Source organism: Alosa pseudoharengus, unplaced genomic scaffold (genome assembly GCF_046254945.1).
Source record: "Alosa pseudoharengus isolate Yale_2024_CS ecotype anadromous, Long Island Sound unplaced genomic scaffold, YU_APseudo_1.1 YU_APseudo_1.1_scf_21, whole genome shotgun sequence".
Classification (NCBI taxonomy): domain Eukaryota; kingdom Metazoa; phylum Chordata; class Actinopteri; order Clupeiformes; family Clupeidae; genus Alosa; species Alosa pseudoharengus.
The window spans coordinates 22,529,526-22,541,839 of NW_027468674.1; the positions used below are offsets into that span (position 1 = coordinate 22,529,526).

General features: G+C 40.6%; 1 protein-coding gene across 1 annotated transcript in view; it reads left to right on the forward strand.

Moving 5' to 3' along the window:
• The first annotated feature begins 420 nt into the window (after positions 1–420).
• The window catches only part of LOC143138272 (receptor-type tyrosine-protein phosphatase H-like), a 36,107-nt gene continuing 24,213 nt past the window's right edge, over positions 421–12,314 (forward strand). The window contains exon 1 of the mRNA XM_076298769.1: positions 421–535. Coding sequence (XP_076154884.1) covers positions 421–535 — 115 coding nt within the window. The remainder of the gene's footprint in view (positions 536–12,314) is intronic.

The window sequence follows — 12,314 nt, forward strand, 5'->3', positions numbered from 1 at the left end:
AAAATCTCTTTAAAAGACATGCAGGGGTACCCTACCCACGTGAGTCTGTGGATTATTTTTCTTTTAAACATCTAAACTTAACCAAAGTTTATTTATTTTCTTTATATTGGCCTTTTGCCAATAGATGCAAATGTGTAGTCTCTGTTTGGAGATAAATAGCCCTGCTATGTTAGAAGACCCATACTGTAGGTGTGACTGTCTCCAATTGAGAAACTGAATACATTAGCATACTGTTGTTGACTTGTGAATCTGCATTCACGAGACACTGTTTGACTCTGTTTACACTCATGCTAATGTCTCTCAAAGTTGTTGTGAATCCACTCTCCAGAATCTCTTTCATGCCAAAAGGGACAAAGGGAGGTGTGACATGCCTTTGTCTTCGACTACCACTAAGCAAACATATCAGAAGATCCTTTCAAGATGGCGAATGGCTCCACCAACCAGGCTCAGCTACCACGCCAGAGCAGCAGCCGTGGAGACCAGGCCATGCCACTGGACGAGCTTGATGGACCAGACAACTCTGCCCTGGGCTCAGGTACAGCCAGCCGCAGCGGTCGGGGCTAGGCCATGTCATGAGACGAAACTGGACGAGGCTCAGGAACCACAGGTCCAACGGAACCTGTGGCAGAACCAACTGCCATGACTCTGGAAGCAACAAAACCGGACTGACTGAAAGCAACGAAAGGGGGTGCCGAAAGCAGCATCGCACTCCGCATCATCAAAGACACTCATGGCCCATTGTTCATGGACTGTTTGGACTGACACAAGGGTGCACGCCGAACGCGGCTTGCATGCACACCCTTTGCACTCGCATACACTTACACTGAAACAATGCAGACACATTCAAGTTTCATAAGAGGACCCTTCTTCAACGGAAGAGAAACGCAAGAAGGGATGTATGCTGAACGCTGCTTTCCTTGCTCACGCACACACTTACATTGATTATGGACTGATTATGGACTTTATAAAAAAAAAAAAAAAAAAATTGTAAAATTGTTCAAGAAGGCTCATGTTATGGAATCTTATTTTAAACTTCAAGTCATTCAGACTTGAAAAGGGGGAATTGATAGCAATAAAATGTATGGTTAAAATGGATAATAATTTAACTTCAAGACTACTTTTAGTTAGCCATGTAACCCATCTTGGTTTTAAACAAAGACACTATCCCCTCCCCCAATGGAATGCTAATGTGCTGGTTTAAGGCCTATCACTTACACAAGACAAAGGATGCTTCCTTGATATAATGTATCCATGTATCATGAAATGTAAATGTATTCATGTCTGGTATCATTTTGATAGTCTCATTACAAGGATTGTAATGATGTGATTGTGAGAATGTTTGGAACATTCTATAAGTGATATTTCTGATATATAAGATATCTCTCCTCATGCTATTCTGACAAGAATTCATAGGTGTGAAGTGGGTGTGAGTAGGTGTGTCTGATACCAACTGTAGAACCAATCAAGTGGGCTTGTTCTTGGCGCCACTTTGTTCTTTGTTTAAACCATTTAAAAATAACTAAACTGCAATGTTTGTGGGATCAGATTTTCAAGATTAGAGCATGGAGAACTGAGAGAGAGAGGGTGATCCTACAGAGGCCATGGCCTTGTGCCATGGCCTGGGCTAGGCCTACATAGACCTTTTTTGTACTCTCTCTGCTTGTAACAGAATAAACCTGATTCCTGAGTTTTTCCTGAAGTTCGCCAGTCTAAGATTAATATTAAGTAATTAGTCACCTACAATTACTTTCACTGATGACGTGTCCAAGTAGCACCAGAAGGTGTATTCAAACTCAGATAGATGAGAACTTTGCTATGAAAGTCAAGTCTGTTTTGATTATTTCAGATATTTACCATACTGCATATTACCAGTCACAGGTGTATTAATTTTGTTTGTCTGTTTTTAAAAGCAATTTAGCACTGTAGGAGCAGACTTAAGTCAGCGTGAAGCAACTCTTCCAGAGAACAAGAGCAAAAACAGATTCATCGATATACTGCCATGTACAGTAAGCAACTTGAACACATCCCCCTCTGCAACCTACACAAACACACATACTTCACTTCACCAAATGATATTATTAACCCTTAGAACCCTAAGCTGTTTTTAGGGCATTTTCACTACCTTTATTCATAAGGATTTATTCTGGTCATTGTAAGTGCCACACACATATATTATACATTGTTTTTTTCAGGAGAGTCTATGCTATCCAGATCTGCCATCATTTCATGTATTAATACTAGCATTGATTTTATTTTGATTTTTAAAGAATTAAAATATAAAAATTCTTATATTTCGACATGTATCTCACCACAGCAAGCTCACAGCTCTACATGCATTTCATGTGGTTGTAGGGCAGACTGTCCTGAATCGGGCAATATAATTGCCATGTTGGAGGGATACTCTGGGGCTGAGCAATTTACAGAAATATTAGCTGTGTGATTTACGGAAATAAATGCCATTTTTATAGTGACCTTTCTGAGCTCCATATCTGTGACACGAACTGATCTGACCTGACTTGACCCGAGGTTACGTGTTAGCCTGCGTGCCTGTGTGTATGCTGTCATAATAATTCTCAACTTTTTACTGCATTGCCATGAACAAAGTAAAGGCAAAAAAGGTGTTTATTTGTTGAACAAATTGGGATGCAATGTATGCCTTGAATTGGATGCCATGCAGGAATTTGCTAGGATCTCAAAACCGGAATATGAACATGCTTTGCCATAGAGAAACACATGATAGCATTGGATTATAAACATGCTTTGCCACAAGAACAGACAAAAACGTCCAGCTATATGAAGTTATTATTTTGCTTATTTTGCTGTCACTTCGTCTGTTTTATAACCCAGAAGGATGTACTTGGTATCAAATGGTAGCTCTGAGTCTCCTCTTTCATCTGACATGCGTGGCATATCTATGCGATCACGGGTCCGCGAGTAATTCAAACGAGAGTAATGAGTGTGCAGCGTTGGTTTGTGTACATGACGTTATTATTTTGCAGTCACTTCGTCTGGTTTTATAAGCCCGAAGGCTTGATAAACATGGTACCAATGGATAGCCCTGTGCTCCCTCTTTCATCTGATATGCTTGCCATGTCGATGCGATCACGGGTTCGCGAGTAATTCAAACTAGAGTAATGTGTGTGCAGGTGAACGCAGAGAAGTATAGACTGTAAATATGATGCAATTTGATTTAATTTCATGATTTTTTTTAATTTTCATACTTGATCGTACAGACAATTGTGTAGTCTCGTTGGAAAGCCCCACTTCTGCTCTGTCGTGCAATAAAGGTGTCATCTCGCTGCGATGAACCGTTCCAGAGCAATGTAACAGAGAAGAAGGGGTGTGTTTTTTGACGCACTTTGCGTCAATCGGGTTCTAAGGGATTATTAACATCCACATCCTCTTCTCACCTGTTTGTCCAGATGATTGTTCTCGTGAACCAGCTCGTCCTAAACTAGGAGGATGACTCTGTGGTGAAAGTGGATGTGAAGATAATTAATTATTAATAAGATAAAAAAAAAAAGCAAAAGTAGTTAAACAAAAAAGTAATAAAAGACAGTAATTTTCAAGGCAGATTCAGAAATTGTAACTCAGCGCAGTTAGCAGAAAGCATTTGAGAACAGTTTGGTCTTAAGTCTAGATTTAAAATGATCTACAGTTGGGCCCTTTTTTAATGTCATCTGAAAGTTGGTTCCAGAGCTCTAAAAGCTGCTTCACCACAGGTTTTTCTCCTGACACCAGGACCAGAAGGTGTGTACTGCTGAAGCATGTCTGAAACAGCCCTTACCCCTACACGTGAACGTGCAAACAAAGGGGAAGGCTGAAGTGGTAGTATTGGGACAGGGCCTTAGCCTACTGTGTGCACAACTTGACTCTCAAGTCTTGTTACGTTGTTTGGCATTGGGAAATGCCAAGGCTAAGATTAGAACTATTTTTGTGGCCGGAGAATGAATGAACAAAAAAATACAATACAAAAATAGAAAACTTTTCTAAAATGTTGTATCTAAAATTGATTGGTAATGGAACTGTTGTATAAAACAACGGCACTCGACCTTCAGCCTCGTATATGGCCGAATTACAGCCATGGCGATATCCTTATCAACCCCACTCCCACTTGTGTCATATCACCTCTTCTGTTCTATGGCCATTATATGCAGCGAAGGGTACAGTCATGTATGAAAAGTCCTACACATCCACATGGACATACTTTCAAAGCCAACAACATACTTTCTCGCTCCCGGGTGCGCCTGCATCTCATCGGCCTAACTCGAGCCCTCTCTGCTGCGTCCACCACTGACCTCTCCGGCATGCGCGTGGGTAAGTCTCACCTTCCTCACTGCTGTATGCCGAATGTAGGATCTAACTTGAGCTGGCAGTCTTTGCCCTCTCTGCGGTGTGTGCTGGTCTGTGTACCTCTCGGCAGCTGGCCTATCGAGGTTTTCAATTTGGCCGTGTGCTCTGCTGAGATCCATGGGGTGTTAATAATGCATCCAGTCTCGTCCTCTAACCTTCTCGCCGTTCTGTGCGGATTGTGGATTATTTCTACCGGTGGCTTTTTTACTACGTCGCATCTGGAAGGATTATTGGTGCTTCACTCCCCTCCCTGAAGAACATTTACACCACCCACCTCACCTGCAAGGCGACCACAATTGTGAGTGATGCAAGTCACCCCGCTCACAATTTGTTTGATCTACTGCCCTCTGGGAAGAGGTACAGAAGCCTGCGCTCCCGCACCACCAGACTCACCAACAGCTTCATACACCAGGCTGCTAGGATGCTGAACTCTCTCCCCCCTCTCCCCCCTCCACCCTCAGCTACATAACATCCTGGACTTTGGACCGACAATGGCTGCCTTGCACTACTCCACTTGCACTACTCCACTTGTACACTTGCACACTTTGCAACTTGTTGTTGTTGTCCTGTTGTCCTGAAAACACTTCTGAACACCATTCTGCTGCTCTTACATAACTTGCATCACTATGCCACTTGCATACTTAGGTCAAACAGAACTACCTCAGCCATTTATTGGCCTGACTTTTGCACTATTATATTGACTGTCTACTGCATGCACAATTGCACAATTTCAACCCATTTTTGCTGCTCTTATTTCTTCATTGTATGTGCCTTCTTATTTACTTTTTATTGTTTACTTGAATGTTATGTTTGTCTGTGGACTTAATTGGTATTATGTCTTGTCTCCACCGTGGGATAGTGGGAAACGTAATTTCGATCTCTTTGTATGTCTTGACAATAGAAATTGAAATTGACAATAAAGCAGACTTTGAGACTTTGACTTTGACTGACCATGGTTTTACCCAACCCTGCATCTGAACTCGACGTTACTCCGTCTACCTGTTGGAATTTACAAACTTTGCATCAGCCTAGGCATTGCTCGTCAGCAACCCCGTTATATGCACTGATTTTGTCGACCAGGCTTCCAACGGCGCCATCCCCACTATCCTCTCAGCGTCGTCCACTTGTTCGTCGGCTAAGCGACCCAGAGATGGTGGCGTCAACCATCGAAATCTTCGAGTCCTGTCTCCAATCCCTCCTGCCAGGGCGGCCCACCCAGTGTACTGGTCTCCCCACTCCCACATGCCGAAACACCTCTCTCAAATGTCAGAGCAAATACGGCTAATCTCCGTCACTAGGTGTTTTATTGGACAGCTCACTTAATTTCAACAAACAAACCAGTAGTGTGGTTAAAAGCATTTTTTTTATCAGCTCAAAACCATAGCTAAGTTAAAGTCCTTTTTATCTCACAATGACCTTGAAATTCGTATCCATGCTTTTATCACCTCATGGCTTGACTATTGTAACTCCTTATACACTGACATGACCCAATCTAACATTGCCAGATTACAAACGGTACAAAACGCAGCTGCTAGACTCTTAACAGGCAGTAAGAAGACAGAGCACATTACACCTGTCCTGGCTATACTGCATTGGCTACCTGTAAAGCACAGAATAGATTTAAAAATGTTACTGTTTGTTTTTAAAGCATTAAATGGACTAGCTCCTTCTTATATCTCAGACATGCTATCCCCTCATCACTCAGGTCTTCTTCTAAACAACTTCTCACAGTTCCTCATACAAGACTTAAAACAAGAGGTGACCGGGCCTTCTCTGTAGTTGCCCTAAAGATCTGGAACTCCCTCCCACGACACATCAAGTCCTGTCCCACAGTTGCTAGTTTTAAATCCAATTTAAAAACCCACCTCTTCTCTCTGCTTTTACTTCCTCCTGAGTCTTCCTCTCTCTCATGCACTTCCCTTGCTTCCCTTTTATTATCATTATTACTTATATGTTTTTTATTTGCATGTTTTACTGTTTTTTCTGCTCTATTGTTTTTACGAATGCTTATTTATTTACCTCACTACTTTTTTTCTTTTTGCTTAAATTACTTTTTTATTGCCTTGTTACTTCAACTTATTTTATTTTCTCTCATCCTATTATATTTCTGGGCTCCTCTTCTACCTATGTGTGTACAATTAATTACCTCTCTGACTTACCTATGAAGCACTCTGTGTCAAGACAAGAACAAGACAGCATGACATAATTCTGCTTTGATAATTGGGACTTTTGAGTTTGGGGATTGTTGTTTTATCTCTTCTGATTTAGTTGTAAATTTCAAATTATAGTTGATATCACGAAGTTGTAATTCATTGCAGACATATTTGTAGAGTTTGTGCCCACTACTGTTCCAAACCTAGCTACATTTCAAAAGTTCCAGTTCCCCCCGCCCCCCATCAAACAGTGTAAAGAAAAATAAGCACTGGGTATGACTGTAGAAGTTGTAAGCCTATTTAAGATCTGTTATCAATTAATATTAATAGTCTTCATTTCGAAAATAAAAGTACTGTATATAAAAGTGAAACATATGTCTGTGGAGCTTCTCTGGATATTCCACATCAATTTCACAGAGGCACAAATAATTACGTAGCAGCATGTGTGAAGATATTTCCCATAAGCATTTACAGGTTACAGTACATGTTCTGGGTTTGGGTATTGAAACTGATAGATGTTCACTTGATAGAGAACACTCTAATCCAGTTGTATAATGCTGCCATCTGTTGGGGAGAAGTATTCATTACATTGCACGCAAGTTGAAGCCAGCCCCTTTCGACTGTTCCCATTATGTCTATATACTTGACATATTAGGGAAATAAAACATAAATAAAACCATTTCACACTTCATTTATTTGTTGTATTTGTTGTGGTAGGCTTAATAATGCCAAATATCACCTCACATTCACAGTGAATGAGGTAGCCTACTGTATGATCGTTTTGGCAAATACTAGTGCAAACAAGGTTGGCCTCCCTCCTTAAATCAACATACAATCAGATAAAGCTTTGTATGTACCACACTGAATCTGCCTTTACCTTCGAGTTTAGGCTTTGGTTTTTATTTATCCTGGATTCAAGCTAATGACACATAAACTCAAGCTATTTCAAGCTAATGACACATACTCTCCGGTGAGTTCCACCCTGACATTCGGTGAATCACTGTCCAGTTAACTAAACATGGCACAACACCAACAGCAATAAATATTTTTATTTTTTTCTTTAAACTCAAAGACCCAAGAGTTTCTGAAAACAAGGTTAACCGAATAGGCAAATGTTGACATGACATCAGGGGCTCAAAGTCGGGAGTGCACTTTGGTCTAAAATTGCAGCCCATATTTATGATTCTGTACATAACACAACATACCTTCAACACCATCATCCCAGCTCCGCTGCAGGACAAGCTCTCCCAGCTGCATGTACCTCCACCTGCAGGTGGATCACTGGACAGGACAGGAAGCAGTATGTGAAGCTGGGGAAACACGTCTCTGACTCCCGGACCATCAGCACCGAGGCTGCGTCCTTTCTCCCCTACTATTCTCCCTGTATACAAACAGCTGCACCTCCAGTCACCAGTCAGTCAGGCTCCTAAAGTTTGGGACATCATCACCCTCGTTGGGCTCATCCCTGGTGGTGATGAGTCCGCCAGGTGGGAGACAGGTGATCATCTGGTGTCCTGGTGCGGACAAAACAGCTTGGAGCTAAATGCTCTAAAGACAGTGGAGATGGTTGTGGACTTCAGGAGGAATCCAACCCCACCCGCCCCCATCACCCTGTGTGGCTCTTCTGTAAAGGAGTCCTTTTGGGCGGCCGTGGCCTACTGGTTAGCACTTCGGACCTGTAACCAGAGGGTTGCCGGTTCGAACCCCGACCAGTAGGCACGGCTGAAGTGCCCTGGAGCAAGGCACAAGGACCCCTCACTGCTCCCCGAGCGCCACTGTTGATGCAGGCAGATCACTGCACCGGGATTAGTGTGTGCTTCACCTCACTGTGTGTACACTGTGTGCTGTGTGTGTTTCACTAATTCACGGATAAATGGGATAAATGCAGAGACCAAATTTCCCTCACGGGATCAAAAGAGTATATATACTTATACTTATACTTTCCTTCTGCTTCCTGGGCATCATTACCCAGGAGACAACATTTCATTCTCAAAACTCTAGCAACTGGTCTTTTTACATTTACAGACTTTTGTTAAATGAAGAGGTGAAGCAGCACAGTGGTAAACATTCCCTGTCCCAACTTTTTTTAAAAACATGATGCTGGCATCAAATTCAAAATGAACATATAATTTCCATTAAATACTCAACTTTTTCATTTTCAACATTTGATATGTTGAATATGTCCTTTTTGCTGCTAAATAGGTTTACAAGATAATATCACATTCTGTTTTTATTTGCATTTTACACGTCACAAATATTTCTGATTTGGGGTTGTAGATAATGACTGTACTTTTCCTCATTGCTTCCAGTAATCAAGGTCAAAGTACCTTGGGTTAGACTTCATTATTGTGAATCTTTTTTTTCATGGTTGTAAAGTCATTTATGTATTGATTTCAGAGAAGAATTCTGTCAGAATCTGATTGTCAGAGGATTAAAAATACAAATACACTTCACGCATACTTCACAGGCTTTTCGTAATCACTGTTAGAATCATTTTGTGTGGTAATATATCAAGTCATTTGAGCTAGTTAGTTACATGAATATACTGTAAGATGGCATCCCCAATGATAAACACCTACACCGACACACGCACATGCACACGCACAGAATAAGGAAGTCCGTGGCCAGGCCAAAGGTTGATATGCTGTGTTTCCCTTGGCTAAAGAAAAAAAGAGAAGTAACAATACCCATGGTTATTATTCACCCTGATGGCTTGAGGGCTTGTGTAGACATAGCTAAGTTTAGTGTTAAATAATTGTGGGATCAATACTTATAGTAAAATAGTTGTATAATCATTTCTTTAGGGTTGAAAGTACATCAGAGAAAAAGACGAAGGAGGGTAAGCTGAACCAGGACAGAAGTGGTGTTAACCATGAGGAATACGGTGTGGCTGCTCTGTCTATGTACTGCTCATGTCTGGGTAAGCAATCTTTCCTTACCATTATGCTGTATGGCTGATTATGGCATTGCCACTGATCATAAGCAACTACTCCAATCATGACAGCACACTAACATTACATATTTAAGGTAATTGCTAGTCTCAGTCCTGGCATTTATTCTAAGGCAGCTTTTGAAACATACTACACCCATTAAGTTCATTTAAAATAATCCATTAAAAATCCATTCAGACTGTATTAAAAACTGAAATGAAAGTGTGTAACCTGTCTATAGCACGGCTTATTTTTGAACTTATTTGATGATGTACACCCTTTTGCCATAATCCTAACATGTGCATGTACATTAATTCATTCATTCATTCTTTCAAGGCTAATTGTATCTTTTTATTTATTTATGCTTATAGTTCTAAGCTGACGTTTTTGAAGTGACTTACAATGATATCAATAAACATAACATTAACCTTAAAAATTGAGCTTATAAAGTAAAGTCATATAGCCAACATCATTTTTTTTACAGAATAACAATAACAACTATATACATATATACAAACCAAAACTATGTGAGAATTAATTAAATACAAGTAAACAGATGAGTCTTTGACGCTTTTTTGAAAATCCCAAAGCTACTATTAGATCAAAGAGTAGCGTGTAGAGGGGGGCGCTATGGGTGCCTGAGCCCCTGCTCCTTTGCCTATGTCCAATAGGAGTGGCCATTGATCAATGCTTCGTAAAATTACTCATAAACATTTAAAAAAATGAACGTGTGAATCAATTATTAGAGAATAAATGTTTAAAAGTAATATAGGTGGTAGCCTGGTCTACCTGCGCTGCTGCCGGTAGGCCTACTGTACAGTAGGTGAGGACGTCGGGAATTTTGCCTGCCTGCAAGATGCTCGCATTGTATTGATGTTTCAAGAGACGGTGAAAAGCAGGGTAGGATCACTACAGACAGTCTGTTTCCAAAACCATTTAGCTGATGTTGAAAAATAAACTGTAACACTTATCTTCTGTATTGAGATAAATTCTAAGGCTTGGATGGCGACCAGGCTATCAAATTAAACTAGAAGTTAGTTCTAATACACATGTTAGTGTCATTCCTGACATCCTAGAATGAAGTTAAGAAGGCATAAAAAACTGTATTTCTCCAAAGCTCAACTCTCCTCAACATTTAGTTTGAACAAGGGTAATTCAGTATTTAAAATAGATGACATACAGATAGTAATAATAATAATAATAATAATAATAATAATAATAATAATAATAATAATAATACGTTTATTTTCTATAGCACCTTTATCATACCTAAGGTCGTTTTACATAGTGGAAGGGAAAACACAACAACAAACAAACAAAAACAATACAACAAAGACAAGTAATGTGTAGTTAAGAACACAATTATTCATACCCCTGCAAATATTGATTTAATGTTGATGAGAAATGATACTGCCACATGCCAAAAGGTTGTAAGACAAAACATGGAATTAAAAAAAAGAACCGTTTTCATCTTTTTGAATATTTCTATGAAAATGGCATGTCCAAAATTATTCATTTTAAATAGTCAATGGAAACATATGTTTGCATTCACATCTCTCAAAATGGTTCGTATAGGACCTACCAACCCTCTCCATGTGTCCACAATGATCTAGACTGCACCTTTTTAACAGAAATCCGGGTTTTGAGGCAGGAACAATTATTTGCCATCATTCTGGCCTTGTGCTCACTTTTTTGACAGATTGAGGTCTGGACTCTGGCTTTTTTTTTCTCAACCAGGTGGACCTTGTGACCTCATCAAAGTAAATGGTAACACTAAAACAAGGGGCTAAATTAAATTAATATTCTGGAGGAAAAGACCTGGCAGTGTGCCGAGAGACCTGTCCCAATAGGCGGCATTGGACCATTAAACCACTCATGATTCAAAACATACAGTACAGCCAAACAAGGCAATAAATGGTTAATAGAGAACAATATCAATATTTTAGAGTGGCCCAGCAAGACTTCAGACCTCAATCCGTCAAGGGCAGTGTCCTTAGGTAGGCTCTGATATTGATGTGTGGGGCCGATCAGAAATAATCGGATGCCCGCGGTAACGCTGTTACAAAAATATTTCGATAAAATTCGGGTGAAATGCAAGAATATTAGGCACATATCATGGCACATATCAAGGCTAATAGGGCCTACGCTAGGCTACTTTATAAAAAACATAATTTGCTGACTGCGTGTGGTTCTTGCCATAGTTGGTCAGGCAGAGGCTGCTTTGCCTGAGTTCTTTGTTACATTGCTCCAGAACTGTTCATCGCAGCGAGATAAAACTTTAATTGCGTGACAGAGCAGAAGTGGGGCTTTCCAAAGAGACTAAACTCTTGCCTGTGCGATCAAGTATGAAAAAAAAAAAATCATGAAATTAAATCAAATTGATTCATATTTATAGTTTACCTGCGCCCTCTCGTTTGAATTACTCGCGAACCCGTGATCGCATAGATATGGCAAGCATATCAGAAGAAAGAGGAGACACAGGGCTATCTATTGGTACCAAGTATATCGATGCTTCTGCAGGGGCGGAGCTACGTGGTGGCCAGGGGGGGCCACGGCCACCACTGGTCAAAGCTTGGCCACCCTGCTGGCCCCCCCAGCTCCGTTCAGTGAAAAGTAAAAAAAAAAAAAATGCTGCCGTTTTCGACGGCACTTTGCCAACACTTTGCAAAGCAGCGACTGAACCAATTACTGCACTCTATCTACTACCATTGGCCCAGTCAGGAAGTGTAGCCCACGGTTGTGATCAAATCGTGAGTAGGCTAGTGCAGCAGCAGCGGGACAATTCAATTCATCTGAACACTTAGTAGACTAGCCTATTACTTAACCTCAGTAACAACTGATGAGTTGGAACATTAATGCTAATAAGATGTTAGAATGT